Source organism: Ursus arctos, unplaced genomic scaffold (assembly GCF_023065955.2).
Source record: "Ursus arctos isolate Adak ecotype North America unplaced genomic scaffold, UrsArc2.0 scaffold_16, whole genome shotgun sequence".
Classification (NCBI taxonomy): Eukaryota; Metazoa; Chordata; class Mammalia; order Carnivora; family Ursidae; genus Ursus; species Ursus arctos.
The window spans coordinates 43,176,770-43,194,579 of NW_026622830.1; the positions used below are offsets into that span (position 1 = coordinate 43,176,770).

The 17,810-nt window shown below is 41.6% G+C and overlaps 1 protein-coding gene across 1 annotated transcript in view; it reads left to right on the forward strand.

The window, feature by feature from the left end:
* CFAP61 (cilia and flagella associated protein 61) overlaps positions 1-17,810 on the forward strand; it is a 285,814-nt gene that overhangs the window by 4,312 nt on the left and 263,692 nt on the right. The window contains exons 2-5 of the mRNA XM_057312694.1: positions 4,787-4,937; positions 8,482-8,558; positions 9,418-9,485; positions 9,720-9,846. Coding sequence (XP_057168677.1) covers positions 4,787-4,937; positions 8,482-8,558; positions 9,418-9,485; positions 9,720-9,846 — 423 coding nt within the window. The remainder of the gene's footprint in view (positions 1-4,786; positions 4,938-8,481; positions 8,559-9,417; positions 9,486-9,719; positions 9,847-17,810) is intronic.

Below are 17,810 nucleotides of genomic sequence, written 5' to 3' on the forward strand. Positions count from 1 at the left end.
AGAATACGTCCAGAACCTGGTCTCTTCTTTCCACCTCACTTCTCCTGCTGAGGTGAGGTACAAGGCACCAGCATTCTCACTTGAGTATTTCAACAGCCCCTTTGGTCTCTGCTTCTACCTTGGCATCAGTCCTCGCCCAACACTCGCCCTCCCCCCAGCAGACCCAGCAAATTATTCTCAACATAATAGCCAGAGTGACACTGTTCACACCAACCAGATCCTGTGGTGCTCTGCTCAAAACCCTCCACTGGTCTGCCATATGCCTGCCGTGACCTGGTGTGGAGCCAGGTGAAAAAGGGGAGGGTAGGATTCATTTTTCCCTTCTGACCTCATCTCCCTTGAGCTCCACTGAGTTCCTTTATTTTTTCTGCAGCACCCTGGGCATACGTGTGCCTCATCCAACAGTTACAGAGGCGTTTCCATTGCACCTCAAACACTGCCTTTTCCTGGAAGCGCACCTGTGCGTGCCTGCGAGGTTCATCCTCTTCTCCCCTATTTTTCTTCATAGCACTTGAACCCAACTGACATTCTATGCATTTTAGGGTTTTTTGTTTTGTCTTTTGAAAATAGGCCTGTCTCCAGTCACTAGAATGTCAGCTCCATGAGGGGAGGGATTTTTGTCTGTTCCCCGCTGTGTCCCTGGAGTCTAGAAAAAAGCTTAGCACTTGGTATGTATTCGAGAAATGTTTGTTACATTAATGCATAAATCCACTACTAGCCATGTGATTTTGCATAATCTGCTTAAGCCTTAGCATCCTCATCTGTGAAACGGACAGTTACACCTAATTTACAGGATGAGTGGGACAGTGAGAATAGTTGTTAAATATAGGGCAGTGCCTAGCTCCTAGGAGTTGCTCATTACTACTTTTTCCTTCCCCCCGGTTTTGCCTATAAGGGAACAGGGATGAGAGTCAGATAGAGGCAGTCTTTTCTATTATTCTCCTTCCCTTCCTTTCTCAGCAACTAGGCAGCCATGGAACAGGATGAGGCACTGCTTTATGAGTATGATGGAATTTTCTTCCATATATATCATTAAAAGAAATCAACAAGCTGCAGAATATGGTACAAAGAGAGGCGTGATTGCCTGAGATGGAAAAGCAAGTGACAGAGGGCCACTGTACATGTTAATGGGTCTTGAATCTTTACCACGCGAATAAATTTCTGCATGTGAACAAATTCCTGCATACAAATAAATTACAAACCCCCAGGTTGGTAGCAAATGTGCACTTGTGACTTGCCCTTCCTGGGGTGAAGTGTGTCACAGTTGGCCTGAGCAGGAGGGGACATGGTTGGGCTGTCCATGTGATCACCAGTGATCCATGTGATCAGTTGCCAAGGGCCCATCCTTTTAGGGGGTATTCAGAGCATGGCATGGGAGATGGGGGTGGGGTTACAACTAGGGCCTTCCTACAGATTTTTTTTGAAAACCTTCCACAAATCTGTTTTCTCAAATCCTGTACACAGACACATACTAATTACCTGAATGTTCTTGACAGCCAGTTGTTTCCGAAAGTGAGTTTCACACCGCCGCTGAGCCTTGGAGTGGCTGTCAGGGTACCTCGAATCCACACGTCTCATGTGTTTATGTATTTTCTGAATTGGCAGATATAGAAAGCATAATGTATGCCATGTGGGAGTGGAGTAATGAAAGGTTTTTTTTAATCTTGGGATCCTAATAACTATGGGATCCTAATAACTAAAAAGGTTGTGACCTACCTCAGAAGCCAGCATATCTTCAGAAGTAAAAGTAAATTTACATTTCCATAGTGTGTACCCAGCCCATGCAGCCTTTCATTTTTCCTATTAAGTAACTCCCATCCTCTTGGCAGGTCAGCCTCAAGGCTCAGAGATCCATTTTACAAGCATTTCTAAAACTGGTAGTTTCTTCCTGGTTTTATTGCATTTCATTATATTACCTGCTGGTTCAGTCACAGATACAGGAATGAATACAACTGACCTCACCTAAAAACCCTGCTAAATGGTAGGGGAGAAAATGAGCAGATTGGGCATGGCAGATGAGCGGGGACAGGGCCAAAGGAATTGGCCACATCAAGTGCATGTGTCACAGTGCAGGGGGCTGGGAGGGGGGGAGGAAGGAAACTGACAGGCTCTGGGAACACCCAGATCTGTGCCATTTGTGCTGCCTAATAAAGCAGAAAATGGGGATACTGTTTCACCCAAGATTTCCATCAAGTGTAGTTAAATAAAATGAGTTTTGGCTGAACTTGGAAAATTCGCTAAACCAAGTGAACAAATGAGACATTACTTTAATGAAAAGAACTCTGATTTCGCTTGCTGGATAATATCCTTGAGCTTTAATGTATTTTGTGTGAAATATACATGTATGTGTGTGTGTATTTTTGATTTGGCTTATTCCAAAAAAGAATTCTAAATCAAACTTTTAAAAACAAGCCTCTCCCTCTACCTTTTTCCACCTCTCCCTTCTTTTCTCCTACAATGATTTTTTATCTGTCCCATAGAGGGCTAATGTTAAGAGGTAATAAGAAGTGGGAATTATACATACAAAAGTATGATGCTACGAAAGTTACTTTCTTGCACTCAGCCATTTGGAAATTGAAGTGCATTTTGCCATTGAAACGACGTTATTCATGGCTGGCTTCCCAGGCCAACCCATAAAAGCCTATTTAATCTATAATGTCTGTGTGGTATAGTACTGTGCTAATTGTACTATGGAACCCAACCACCATCCTAGGTTCCCATGGATAAATGTGTTTCAAGTTCAAATTGGGATTCCAGGAACACATTTCCCTTGTTTCCCTGAGGGGATGGCAGCTGCCTTGTCCCAGCTCTTGCCCACTTCCTCCTCCACCGCCACCACCATCATTGCCGGGTCCTGTGCCCTGGGCATTTTCTCATCTGAATTAGAGTGAGGACTATCACTGTGAAGCAGTAGGTCATGACTCTGGGAGCCTGGGACAGAGGAGCCCAGAGGATCAGGAGCTGGAGAGAACCACTACAGGAGTGGGAAGAGGGGCAGAGATTCAGTGAATCAGAATGGAGAGACTGGGGGACTGCATCCTTTTGCTAATGAGCCCTCTGTGTGGATGGTGTATTCTTGGGACCTGAGGGCAGTCTGCTGTCTTCTTTCCACGATAGCCCTGTGGCAGGTGCACCCAGAGGAAGTCCCCTATGGCTGAAGAGTGGACCTCCTTTGAAGAGGGCCAGTGGCTGTAGGTGCTGAGATCAACATGCCTAGCACAATGTTTCCCAAAGATGCCTGTACCTCTGCTGGTACCCACGGTGATTTGTCTTGATACACCCAAGAACAAGTTTTGTTCTAAATGTGTATCTTGATTTTTATGGTTATCTTCTGTTTATAGCAAGGGATACCAGTTTTCCATTTACAATGATGTTGTAAATTTTCTATTGAAATCATCTTATCTAAGCCAAAAGTGAACCATTTGAAGAAAAAAATGAAGTACAGGAAGTGCACGTATGTGAGAGACTGCTCTTTGGTGAACGACTCTAGAAAAATGGTATGTTGTCAAGTGGGAAAAAAGCAGGCTACAAACAGTATGGGTTATGTGATTCCATTTTTAAAAACACACGAAGTACATTTCATTATATAATTATTCTCAAAAAAAAGGTAAGTCTGGTGAGATAGACACCAAAATATTGGCACTGTTTGGTTACCTATGGGAAGTGGTACAAAGGATGACTTTTCCAATCATTTTTTCTCTTCTCATGAGTACTTTCTGTTTTTGACTGTAGTCACGATTTGTTACTTTTATGATGAAAATAAAACTGGAAAGCGTATAGAACTTTTTCTCTATGCTCTCCATTATCTTTTCTCCTCCTTCAGTTACATGCTATCTTCTTAGTCCCCTTACTAAGGAATATGGGTAACTTCTGCCTTTGTTTTTTGAAGGAACACTTAAATCTTTTTTCCTCCAACTTAAGATACCAGTAGATTTCACTCAGCTGAAAAAGTGAAAAGGGCATCTCAATTTCTATACAAATGGTTCTCCATGCAGTAAACCATATACAATCCCTAAGTCAGAGCTCTTGCTGGCATGCCAGGCCGCATGACAGCGGAGCAATTGGGAAGGAACATCAAGATGTCCCCTTGGGACAACCACCAGAACAAGAGTTGGAAGACCTGCTTCTCCACCCTTGTCTTTTTTAACTTGCTGGGTTGCCTTGGTTTAAGCCAGACCCTCAGGGTCCCCATTTCTGCAGCTGGATCAGGTGATAGATACTCACATGCTGTAAGAATCCATCAGCCCAGAGATAAGGGCTCAGGGTTTGAAAAAATTGGTTAAGATAGCTGACAGAGATGGGGCTAAACTCTCAGCTTCACTACTTTGCATAGGTGACCAACTCATCCAGGTTTGCTCAGGACCTGTAGCCCTGATGGTCGCATATCCTGGGGACCTTCTCAGTCTCAGGTACACAGGGACAGTTGGCCACTCTAACTACACATGTTTAGGTCAACACGGTGGAATTGACAATGTTGGAAGTATAGGGAAAATGACAAACAATTTCCCCAGCCAACCTCCAAGTGAAGGGTATTGGACACTTCGTGTAAATATAACACCTTTGTAATGAAATATAATTCTTAATAAAAACTTAGTTGGTAGCCCCAGATGTCCTGAAAGTTGTGTTCTCGAAGTTGCTGCCACATTGTTCCCACCTCTTCCGGAGGTTTCATACATTATGCGGTGGTTGCTAGGCTTCAGTAGCCAAAGGAGGGAGAAAAAATGACACCTCCTCATCTCCCTTTTGGTAATCTTAGTCATGTGTGCAGTTTTAATCATTTCTACAGGGAAAAGGCAAACCTTGCTGTTACTCTCTGCAATGACAAGGAGGAGATCATGGCCCAGGCTACCTTCGTGGACTATCCCAACTGGAATGTCTCCAATCAGGACAGCTGGGTATCCGTGTTCCGGGATCTTGACAGTGAAATCCCATGCACAGTAAGCAATTACACACAGTTCTTATTAGAACAGCCTTAATTTTGAAGGGAAGTCCTATGTTTGACATATGTCTTTCCAGTTTTGAGACTGAGTAGTTCAAAATTCACGATGGAAAGGACATCATGACAGTGAGAAACAAAGTTAGCTAGTGGGGAGGAAAGGTGAGTTTAAGAGCAAGAGGCCAGAGAGGATGAAAAAGAGAAGGTAATAGGCAGATCAGTAAGCAAGGCGTCGGTCACCTCTGCTGGTGAAGGAGGGAGCAGGGAATCAGCGGGAGCGTCAGATGTGTGCTTCTCAGGTCTTCACACTGTGCCCCCAGCATCAGTGTCCAAAGTCTTTTTTCAATTGTTTTTTATTGAACTATAGTTAACACACAATGTTACATTAGTTTCAGGTGTACAACAGTGATTGGTCAGCTCTTTATGTTATGCTATGCTCGCCCCAAGTGTAGCTACCACCTGTCACTATACAATGCAGTACCATCGACTATATTCCCTATGCTGTACCTTTCATCCCCGTGACTTCTTCATTCCATATTTTTTAATTTTATTCCGCTCCCTTTTTACCCATTTTGCCCATCCCCCTCTCCCTCCCTTCTGAAAGCAACCACCAGTTCTCTGTATTTATGGGTCTGTTTCTGTTTTGTTTGTTTGTTCATTTGTGTTTTAGATTCTACATAAGTGTGAAATCATTTGGTATTTGTCTTTCTCTGACCGACTTATTTCACTTAGCATAATACCTTCTAGGTCCATCTATCTTGTCACAAATGGCAAGGTCTCATTTTTTTATGGCTGAGTAATATTCTATTGTATGTGTACATATGTGGGCGCAAGCCTGTGTGTGTGTATGTATGTATGTAATACCACATCTTCTTTATCCATCCATCAATGGACACTTAGGCTCAGCGTCTGAAGTCTTTGATATGTTGAGAGGGCACCTGCCTTTACATCTTTGCTCCTGTAACAGTGATAATAGAGCCTTAGGTTTCTGTTGCACTCTGTAATTTTCAAGGTGCCCTTGTGGACTCTGGCTCATTTGATGTCTTCTAGCTGTGGGCACATTACAACCTGTTGGCAACTTGACTTGGTAGCTGGTGCCAGGTCTGAGCCTTCTCTGCCCTCAGCCTGCCAGAGCCAGGCCTGCATATGGCCCCAGTTCAGTGGAGAGCTAGAGGCCATGACTGTGGGTAGCATGCTTGCCTGTCAGTGGAATTCAAGAGTGTGTCCCCAGAGCCCTAGGAAACACCGATTGAGTGAATGAGTGAGTTCACCTCCCCATATATACATGTATATGGACACACATACATGCCCACATGCACCCCAACACGCCATCCAGCATTTATTCAGCTAAATAATGTCTTCCCCTTGTCCTTTGCTTCTCCTCTTTCTCACCACTCTATACACCCAGTTACCGTTTTCAGAAAAATTATCTTAAACTTGGAAATAGGCCAAAAAGATGCTTTCAGTCCAATGCTTGTACCTTTGATTGATTTTCTATTGACCAGACTATTGTACAGTTCTACAGGAACAGTGATTATCTTTGTAGATTTTTATCCATTCGATTTGTAAATAATTTCTGTCTGGTGGAAGAGATCACCTCAGAAGTTATGGTGTATGGCCTTGTAGGACATTAACAATTTTGTATCTAGCCTAGCTGTCTTATTCTAACATCCCCTCGTTAAAATGCCTAACGTAGCCAACTCCTCAAGTGCGACGAATTGTTTTTCTCATCCCACCGATCGACTCCTTCATTGATGGGTTGAATAAATCTCGGACATGTGCTTCTTTGATATTTGTATTAGGGTCATGATTTTACCTTTTCAAGCATCATAAATTAACACCCTTATTCGTAAATTCATTCCTCTTTTGTTCCTTTGCTTGTTCTCTTAAGATGGTTTCTCTTTGAACTACTTTTAAACTCCTTCAGCAGTGTAGAGCTTGGCTATCCTGTATGGTGGCCATCGGCCATATGTACTTTTGAGTACGTGACATGTGCTAGTCTGAATTTAGATGTGCTGTAAGTGTAAAATATACACTGAATTTCAAATATTTAGTAAGAAAAAAGTGTAAAATATCTCACGATTTTTATATTACTTGGCAAAATGATAATTTAAGTGTATGTTAGGTTAAATAAAATATATTGAAAATTAATTTTATGTGTTTAGCTTAATTCTTTTTTTTATATGTCTACTAGGAAATTACATATGCGGCATGTATTTGTGGCTCAAGTTATTTTATTATTGGAAAGCATTGGTATAGAGCCTGACGGCTTCATGTATTACTTATCCCAGGGGTATTTGTAACTGAAGTAATGCTTTATCTTAAAGCTAAAGAATAAACCTTGAATTATAATATTTTTGATGGAAGAGAGAATTTGGAAGATACATCAGCCAAATAATAAGCTGTGTACTCCTAAGACTAGTCCTGTTCAGAATGTAAAGCAGATGTTAGGTAAGGCGGTTGTGGGATTAGCAGGTAACACACGGAATGTGCTCACAGTGGTGTTGTGGCTGTTGCTATATGGACTGTAGGGTTTGTATTGTTTCCCTTTTGGGAGTTTTCAGGCTCCTGAACCAAACTCATGGTTCTTCTCTTGCCATTTTATGTCTGATAAACACCGCTTCTGAATATTTCTGAGGCATGCACTATTCAGCAGGAAGGGAGACCAAGACACACATATGTGCAGGTGGTAACACAAGGCTATCTATAAAATTGGTCAGCAGACAAGAAACACAGAAGCACTCCTGTTCTGATCTAGGTGCAAGCACCACCCCCACCAGTTAACCACCTCACATTCACATTATCTCTGGAATTTGAAGATTTGCCCATAAACACTGGGGTACTGAGTTGAGCAGATGTATGGAATAACTGCTCATTATTGAGGCCACTTAAAATGTCTTCAGAAGTTAGGGGACAAAGCTCTTTAAAAACTAGAGATTTAACCTAAAGTCCTGTTCGAATCTTGCTACTTTGAGTTTCCAGCTATCAGATTTTCTGGATCCCAAGAGTAATATTTGATTCTGACTCTGGGAATGTTGAACAAAACAAGCCATTGGATTCATAACGTGGCATCTGCCTTCCATCCTTCAAATTCATAAGAGAATCTTTCTCTTGTGTCACTTGAATAGAGCAGCAGCTGCTGACTCAAGAGCCCCAGGGAATGGGTGATTGTCTTTCACTTGGCATAGACACCCCCGAGGACAAGACTACTGAGTTAATAATCGATTTCACTCCCCTGCAGGCACTTCCCTGCCCCTAGCCCCCTTCGTGAGGGCAGGAAGAAGGGCTGGATGCACTGGACTCATTTGCAATCCCTGTTTCCTTGAATAATTCTAAGCTAGGAGGACAGAAGGCAGCAAATGGAATCAGTGAGATAGCTCGAATGCTGCCTGAGTGTCTCATCACTATAGACATAAAATATCACCCCCCAAACCGGGCAGCTCTGAGCCTGTGGCCACCCCAAATCCTCCCCGCACCTCCCACCCTGCTCTGACATGGCCCGAATGCTGACTCAGCCTTTAATCATGTTCTCCTTTCTTGTACAGCCTCTAAACACGTTGTTCCTGCACCTCTTTGTGGCTGTGGATGAGTATTCCGTTGGCTGCTGCAAAGAGATTATTCGGTGAGTGGCTGGGGTCTTGCAGACGATGACATCAGAGAGCTGGCCAGCAGCACCGTAGACAAGACAGGTTAATGCCAAAATGACAGAGAAGAGACTATGTGCCTAGTTTTAAAATATTTCAAAGGACATGAAATTCTTTGAGGTGTTTAATTTGCTTATAACTTAATGGCTGTATTAAAGCCTCTCTGTTGAACAGCAGTGATATTTCTGAAAGAAAACGATCTGTTTCTTTGAGTCAGCACTCCCTTTGACACACATCTTTCACTACCATCATTTGAAGCAAACAGGTAGTGCAGTCATTTAAAAAAAATGGTTTTGGGGAGGTAGAGTAAAGCATCATAGGTTTGGATGTTTCTAAAAATAGTTTTCCTCAATCTTCTCTTTAGAAATGTTTATTAATCTGACAGACTTCAGAATCATCCTGAATAATATGGCGTGTCGAAATATGATCAGTCAGGCTGCCAGGTGATGGTGCTGTGTCTCTGACAGCCTGTGCAGACATTTGGGGGTGGTGGCCTCAGCTTTCAAGTCACTTTGTAATGTCACACCAGACCATCCAGATGCCAGGTCAAAGGTTAATGTCAGCAGAAATCTGGTGTGCCACGTGAATATGACACACTCTCTTCTCTCTACCTCTATGGAACAGACAGAAAAGAGGCCGTTTGGAATTTAAAGAAACATAGAGAAGGAAAAGAAATTGCCTTGAGGATGTTCTTGCCTTTGCAGGCAAGGAGCAGAGGAGCCCAGATGGATTTATGAACATCTGATGTTTTTAGTGAAGGCATGTGTCTCACACAGTGCCAGCTAACAGGATTTCTCTGTTATTAACACCTGTCCTGCCTTCTCTTCCCCTCGCCAGGACCGTGTTTAAGGCAGTGCCAGAGCTGCACTTCATATTCCTCATAGTTCCATCCTACATGAGCCTAGGTAAGGTCTACGCAACCACCTCCTGTCCCCAGGTGCCAACATAGGAAACTTCATGCTTAATGTGGCGCTTTGGGGAATGGGAATAAGAAGGGTCTCTGAGTCCTTAATGTATCACATGCCTATTTGATCATAACAATTAAAATACAACTTAGAATGGAAGTTACATTTTGTTCTGAAGTCCGAAAATTATTCCTTGGTAAAATGAGGCCACGTTTCTTTGTCTCCGTGATTTAGGCTCGACTCTCATAACCGTGTTTGAGCAAGTGGGGAACATTCCGAGTCTGACGTATGATGAGGACTTTGCTGTGCATATATGTCACAGGCACAACCATTACCCTCAGCTGCATATCCGCAACGCCAGGTAAGGCTGGAGCAGTGCCTTTTCTGACCTCAGGTTTACCCCAACACTTAGCTTACAAAGAGTCACTAAATTGCCAGTTCTTACTGCGAGTGATTCTAGCTTGGATTAAATCATTTTATAATGCCCGTAAGTATTACTTCATTTGGAGATATTTACAGTTCCCCTTGCTGACATAATTTACAAGACTAAATATCTGATGAGACTCATTTGGTGCTATGTGCCCAGCACAGTTGTACATTTACTACTTAACGGGTTTCTGAAAACACAATCCTTGGCCCCACACTGGGTGAAATAACTTTCAAATGGCCTTAAAAATAAATCTGCCTGTTTAGTTTTCCCAATAAACCCCACCTATTTCCTGACATTGACCCCAAAGAGGAATTTTGGAACTTGAAAGTCTTTACCGTCAGTGGGCCCAATGACATGCCCCAAAGTTCAGCTGCCTTAAGGAGATGGCTCTGGCAGATTCTATTTTTCAAAAATGGCTGCAACACCATCTTACATCCTGCAAGCTGTCCCACAAGGTGATCTTGGGAGATCATTGTGCTGGAGAGGCCACATGTTGGCCCTGGGGTTGACAGCCCCAGCATGTCTCCCACTGACAGCATAGACTGCCAGCCATGTGAATGAGCCATTGTGGACGTCCAGCCAAGGACAGCCCCCCTGTATCTGGAGCCCAGCTGACATGTGACTGCAGCCACAGGAGAGACCCCAAGCAAGGACTGACCAACTGAGTCCTCCCAGATTTCTGACTCACAAAATTGTGAACAAAATAAAAGGGCTTTTTTGAAATAAAAGTGCATATGAAATCATTTTACAAGGGTGGTTGTTTGGTTTTATCAGTGAAGAATAAATTGTGTCTTCTTGGGTCAACTGTTGCCAAGAATACTGAATTTCTTTAGAAAGTATTAAATTTAAAATTTTAAAAAGTGAGAGCCTACTATTTACCAGGCATGTAGTATTATGGCATAATTGTTAAGAATTTGCAATGATGGCGTGAGATCTAGATTCTGATCTTCATTCGACTACTCACCAGATGGGTTAACTTAAAAAAGGAACTTGGCCTCTTCAGGCTTCAGTTTTCTCCTTGTCAGTGGGTATCAGGACATTGTCTACTGCATGGAATCCTTGCAATGATTGGATGAGCTGATGGATGTACTAAGTAGTTCACACACTTCCAATCACATGTAAGCGCCCAAGGAAATGAAATATTATTATTAAGTTAAACAGGGGCGCCTGGGTGCCTCCGTTGGTTAAGTGTCTGCCTTCGGCTCAGGTCAGGATCCCAGAGTCCTGGGATTGAGCCCCGCATCAGCAGGGAGCCTGCATCTTCTCTCTGCCCCCCACCCCAGCTCATGCTTTCTTTCTTTTTTTTAAGTATGGTTTATTGATTGATTGATTGATAATAATTTTTTATTGTGTTACGTTAGTCACCATACAGTATATCCTTAGTTTTTGATGTAGTGTTCCATGATTCATTATTTGCATATAATACCCAATGCGCCATGCAATATATGCCCTCCTTAATACCCATCAGTGGCCTATCCCAGTCCCCCACCCCCCTTCCCCTCTGAAGCCCTCGGTTTGTTTCCCAGAGTCCATAGTCTCTCATGGTTCATTCCCCCTTCTGTTTACCCCCCCTTCATTCTTCCCTTCCTTCTCCTACCAATCTTCCTGCTATTTCTTATGTTCCATAAATGAGTGAAACCATATGATAATTGTCTTTCTCTGCTTGACTTATTTCACTTAGCATAATCTCCTCCAGTCCCGTCCATGTTGCTGCAAATGTTGGGTAATCGTTCTTTCTGATGGCTGAGTAATAGTCCATTGTATATATGGACCACCTCTTCTTAATCCAGTCATCTGTTGAAGGGCATCTCGGCTCCTTCCACAATTTAGCTATCGTGGACAATGCTGCTATGAACATTTGGGTGCATATGGCCCTTCTCTTCACTCTGTCCGTATTTTTGGGGTAAATACCCAGTAGTGCAAGCTGGATCATAGGGTAGCTCAATTTTTAACTTTTTAAGGGACCTCCACACTGTTTTCCAGAGTGGCTGTACCAACTTGCATTCCCACCAACAGTGTAAGAGGGATCCCCTTTCTCCACATCCTCTCCAGCATGCTTTCTCAGTATCTCTCTCTTTCTCTAAAATAAATAAATAAAACCTTAAAAAAACTATTAAATGGGGAAGACAGACCCAGCTACAATAAACTATAATCCTGGGTGGCTTAGAAAAATAAAGAACAGAGAAGAATGAAGGCAGCTTCCTACAGAACCTCTGTGCCCACCCCCACACCCAAATGTAAATATCCCATCAACGAGTAAGTGTTTACATTTACAAACTGTGTGATACTTCTCAGCAATGAAATGCAATGAACTTATAGACACAGTAGGGCTGATCAATCTCAGCTCATGCTGAGTGAAAGAAGGCAGACATAGAAACAAAGACCATATACTATTGACTCCTCTTGTGTGATGAGCAAACGGCTAATCTGTAGAGGTAGAGAACAGGTGAGTGGTTGTCTCTGGTGGTGGGAAGAGTGCAACTGGGAGGAACATGCTGGAATTCTGGGGCAGTGGCAGTGCTCTGTATATTGATTGGGGAGCATGCAGTTGCCAAAACTCACCCAACTTAATACCTGTGCATTTTACTATATGTTACTATGCCTCAATTTAAAAAATAATTTAAAATAAGGTTTTATGGAGAAGGTAGCCCCTGAATCCAGTCAGAAAGGATGAGCCAGAGTTTAGTCAGAGGGAGAGACTGGGCAAAGCTGTGGAGTAGGAAAGCACCTGGAATGTCTATTAGCAGGCAGTAGGCAAGTGTGGCTGCTGTTCAAGGTGTGGAGAGGAAGAGCAGGCCACTAGATGGCAAAGGAAGAATTATAATGAGAAGGCTTTATCCTGCAACCAGCAGGGAGCACTGATGAAAGGCATGTTATGGGCTGGGTGTGAAAGATAACTTTTCATGTGGTAAGTGGCTTATAAGGCAGGAGCACAGAACAGTTTGGCCAAGAAACGATGATCTTAGCTGGAATTCAGGCAGTGACAAGTCAAAGAGATCCAGTTGGGGGGTGGGGCGGGGAGCGGTGCATGGATGCAAGGAAATGTTTGAGGGGGAAAGTGCAGTTTGGTTGCCAACTGGATGGAGAAGTTGAAGGATGTGAACAAATTAATGGTGACTCGGGTTTTCAAGTATGGGGGTGTTGGTGGGGTCATTAGCTGAGAGTAAAAATAATAACATTAGATGGAGAGGTGGGAGGTGGAAATACAGGTTCTCTCATGAATGAGGAGGTCATGAAAATAAAGGAGATTGTCTAGTTGAGGAGGAGATTTTAAAGTGAAAAAGCAGAGGTCTAGGCAGAATTTTGAAAGGTAAAAATGAGCTGTTAATGATAATAAGGAGGAAAACTAGAAGAGAGGGAGAGGGGTCTTACAGAAGTCAGACTCTTAAGTCTGCCAAATAATGCAGGGAAATCAAATAATTTGAGTATAAAGAAGAGGCCTTTGGATTTAGAAATTTAAAAAGATACAGATGAGTTGAATAAAACTGATGAACTTCTAGCCAAACTGACCAAGAAAAAAGAGAAGACAAATTACCAATATCAGAAATGAAAAAGGTGATGATATTACAGATCTTACAGACATAAAAGGATAAGGGCTCTGTAAATTCAACAATTTAGATGAAATGGGCCAATTCTTGAAAAAACACGATCTGCCAAAACTCATTTAAGGAAAAAAAATGGTAATAACTTGGAGAATTCTGTTATCTTTTAAAGAAAAGTTGAATGAACTTTGGGTGAGAGGGAGGGTGGCTGCCTGCCCTGACACTGGCCTCTCCCCCAGTCTCCAGCCCCAACCCTGCCCCATCCTGATTTGCTTCTCTCCTTTTTCTCTTGTCCTCATGGCTCTGAACTCTGTCTTCCCAGGGTCCGGGCCTCAGGTTTCCGTGAAGCTCAGCCCTTTGGCTCCTCTCTATCAACCGTGGCCGCTTAGTCCCCAGTGCCCTACCTCCAGCCTGTTAGTTTGGGGTCTGGTCTTGTCCCTCCTTGAAGGGCAGAGTTGGGTTTTAGAAATCACATTGCAACAAGCTGAATAAATAAGAGGCAAGGAAGTGAAGGCAAGGGAATATCCACTGGTCTTTAGAGAAGTTTGGTGATGAAGGAAAGCAAAGAGAAGAAGGCAGGTGATGAACGCTACTCAAACAATGTAAAGTGGTTCCATATTTACTGTCCACATAGAGTATTTGCTTTGCATTCTGAGATCCAGCTGGCATGTGTCTAAAGAAAGATTACCAAGGAGTAAAAGAAATTGATACAAATTATCCAACTAATTTAGGAAAAGAGAGAAGAAAATTCCTTGTAGAAAACTATTTTTCTTTCCTTTTTTTTAAATTCATAGCTAAATACTCACATTATACTTGTCTTTATAAGACTCCTTTGGTCAGGATACAAATGCTAATACAAGCCAAATGCATTCTGAAGAAAAGGAATTCTGTGAGTGAAATATATTTTTTAAATAATATTTTTCATGGATTCTCTCACACCTTTCAAATCCTCCTTCCCGATTTATGACGATTCTTTTGTGAGTATCAGCACAGGAAAATAGGTCCTCCTGCCCTTCAGGAAATTACAGTCTTTAAAGAAGTTTTATTGTAGAAGTATTCACAAGTACGCAGTTTCTTTATTATGTTAGGAGAAATTTACATAAATTAATTGCTTAGGATCTTGTAAGTAGTCTAATAATTGCTGAACTTTTGTCTTCATTTCATTTAAAAATCTTTCATTTTATTCTGCCACTTGCTAATTAGCTTGAAGGATGGGTTCATTTAATAAAATGAATTATATTTTCAAATTGGAACAATTTTTAAAATAAAATTACTCATTGCAGTCTTCTGTGTATGTAACTACACACACGTGCAAGTATATGTGTATTCTCTCTTTGTCTTTTTGTCTGTATGTAGTAAAGATCATAGGTTCTGTTAATTGTATTTTTCATTTAATATAACAGTTCATCATCCTTCCAGGTCAGTTTTATTCTTTTTAATGGCTGCATGGTATTTCAACATATGGCACTAATAGTCATTTGATTATTCCTTATTTATGGAAATTTGTCCTCATTTTTTTTCCTATAACAAGTAGTACTATGGCCTTGTACATATATCTTCAGGTACTATTTTTTTTCTGTAGTATAGGTTCCAGAAGTGGAATTTCTGGGTAAGAGTACATTAAATACCAAGATTTAAAAATAGATGCTACCAAATTATTCAACCAAAATATTCATAGCAATGTATATTCTAACGAGTGGAGTCTAGTTTCCTTATACTTCACCAACGCTGGATGTTTTCAGTTATTAAAACTGTTTCCAATCTGCTAGGTCAAGCCAATATCTTGTTATTTTAAATTGTATGTATCTAAATATTTGTGGATTTGAGTGCTGTTTTACAGGATTCATCTGAAATAAAATAGTTGAATTTGAAATAAATTTCCAGTTTAGAAATTATCTGGATGGATGATTAAATGTATGTGTACAAAGTAGACGATTTTAGGGAGTAGGGTAGATAGGAACGGTAGGTGGGGGAGGCACATTTCCAGAAGTATTTTCTTGACCTTTTTTTTTTCACACTTACTAGGTCACCAGTCTATTTTAAGAGGATATAAGTCAGGAGCAGTCAGATGGGAGAGATGCACAGGGCAAGTGTGGGGAAAGGGGCAGAGCTTCCGTGCCCTATCCAGGTGGGCCATTCTCCCCAAAGCTCCATGTGTTCACCAACCCAGAAGCTCCATATTTTCTTAAAGTATGTAGGCAGTGTACCAAATCTAGATCTTGGCGATTGTCATTTTCTTGAGGAACTTTAAAGCTTAAGTACTTTCAGCATAGATATTTGGCAAGACATTATTGTATTATTATCTATTATTGTAATAGATAATCCTGTAGAATTAGTTAGATAATTCTATATAATCTATTATTGTAATAGAAAATGGTGTATAATTCTAATACTAAAACTGACATGTACAGAGTCAGCTTATCTAAAAATGACCTATTTCTTTCACTTTTAGTAAGGCGACATCTTTGCTAATCTACTCACTGATGCCCCACTTGGCATTCAGGTTGTAGGTTGCTCGAGAAAAGGTGTAGACTGTGCCCAGCCCAGCGTGGGCTCCTAGTAAGCATGTGGTAAACTGACAGTTTTGAATTAGTTTCTCTCCTTCCTACTTCCCATCTCAGCCCTTCCTTCCTTTCCTCCTTTGCCCTTGAAAACTTTAGAGTTACGGACTATAACCTTCAAGGAGACAAGGCTGTCCCAGCCTGAACTAAACCTTCCTGATTCCTGACCCTGAGGTCTTGCCTCTTCAGCCTCTGGTGGAGAAACGTCCTGCTTGCCCAGCCTACAGGAAATCTGCAGGTAGCAAGCCACAAGAAGAGTATAGTCCTGATGGCAAGGAGATGACAGTGGGTACTTTGTAAGGAGGTAGGGGCATTTATAAAAAGACAATTTAGCATACAGTAGTGAATTCATGAGGGAATGGTGACGTTATGACAATTGATGGTTTTGCTCTTGGAAGGTGAAGAGGTATGACACATTTTAAGAAGCCCTCTGTCCAAAATGTTCACATTCAAGTTTTGATACTAGCAGGTATAGAATTTCAGGTAGCCAGAAAGTCCGTTTGTGTAGATCATCTCCCTTCCTTAAGGATGCAGGAAAAAGAAGATTTTTCAGAAGGTCAGATGAGCATGGCCGTGCATCCTCTTAGGCTGCTGCTTTTCTCTTATTTCCCCCACATTGATTTTTTGACATCTGTCTCATCAATAGTTACTTGCACTGATAATTAACAGTGAAGACACAGTTCTTAAAACACTAGACCAGACAAGGGTTTGGAATGTAATTAGCCTTCCCCTGTTTACCTGGCAACATGTTCAGAACCAGGGAATTAACACTGTAACACCCAGTCCCAGTTCTTTGATTTACCCATGTGGAAAATTGTGCTGTAATCTGCCCCTCCACTTAGACACGAATATTAAAGTTACTGTTCTGTATTTTGCATAATATTTGAAATAAAGCATAGCTGCTTCTGGCTTGATTAATACTCGGTGGATTTGAGATGTTCTCAGACCAAGAAACCATAGGAATAGTCTTTCTGGGGGAAAATCTACCTTTTTCGAGTCTTTTGTGGGAGTGGGGGAGGACTCACCAGGAAAGGATTATGTGCTGTCAGTCAGTGTTGTAAAATAACTAAAATGGAGTGCTGCTTTTCTGCCGATAGTAAAGGTTAACCAGATTGCGTCAACATTATTGCTATGTAAAATAGATGAAAGACAGTTTAGGGCTTTAAAGCATAAGATTGGTGGTTTTTAAACATGAAAATTTCACCTTTTAAAGCAATTATTTTTATTAAGCATTTGACAGCCTCATGCTGTTTTGGAATTCACTTACGTTGTACTTCTGAGCAATTTCATATAAATGAATGTTCTGATGCTTAAGTTATGAGAATCCTAAAGCATTCAAAAAGAAGGGATAGTGCAATTAGGAGCTTCACCATTGCTCTTCTTGAGTCCTGGTAAGTGACCCAGCCAATAAAATCTGGTTAACAATCCAGCTGGAGTGTCGGCGTGCCAAGATGGACTTTTGGATCAGATCCTAGTGGTATAAATGTCAGAGCCCTCCTACTGGCCTTGCACGTGCTTTGAAGTCATTTAGGGTTTAAAATCCTCCATCATTTAAAAAATCATGACATTTTTCAAGGAGTAGAACCTAAATGGTTCTAAAATCCATCTTCAAATTTAAAGTGGAATATGTGGTTGAGAAATGATGGATTTGATTTTCTTAAAGAAGACCACTAGAGGTCACAAGAGATCTTGGAAAGAAAAAGGTGCTTTGTTTTATGCATCTGAAGAAAAAGACTGACTCTAGGTTCTCCTACCTCAAGCTGAAACAGTGTTCACGGTAAAAGCTTGTTTT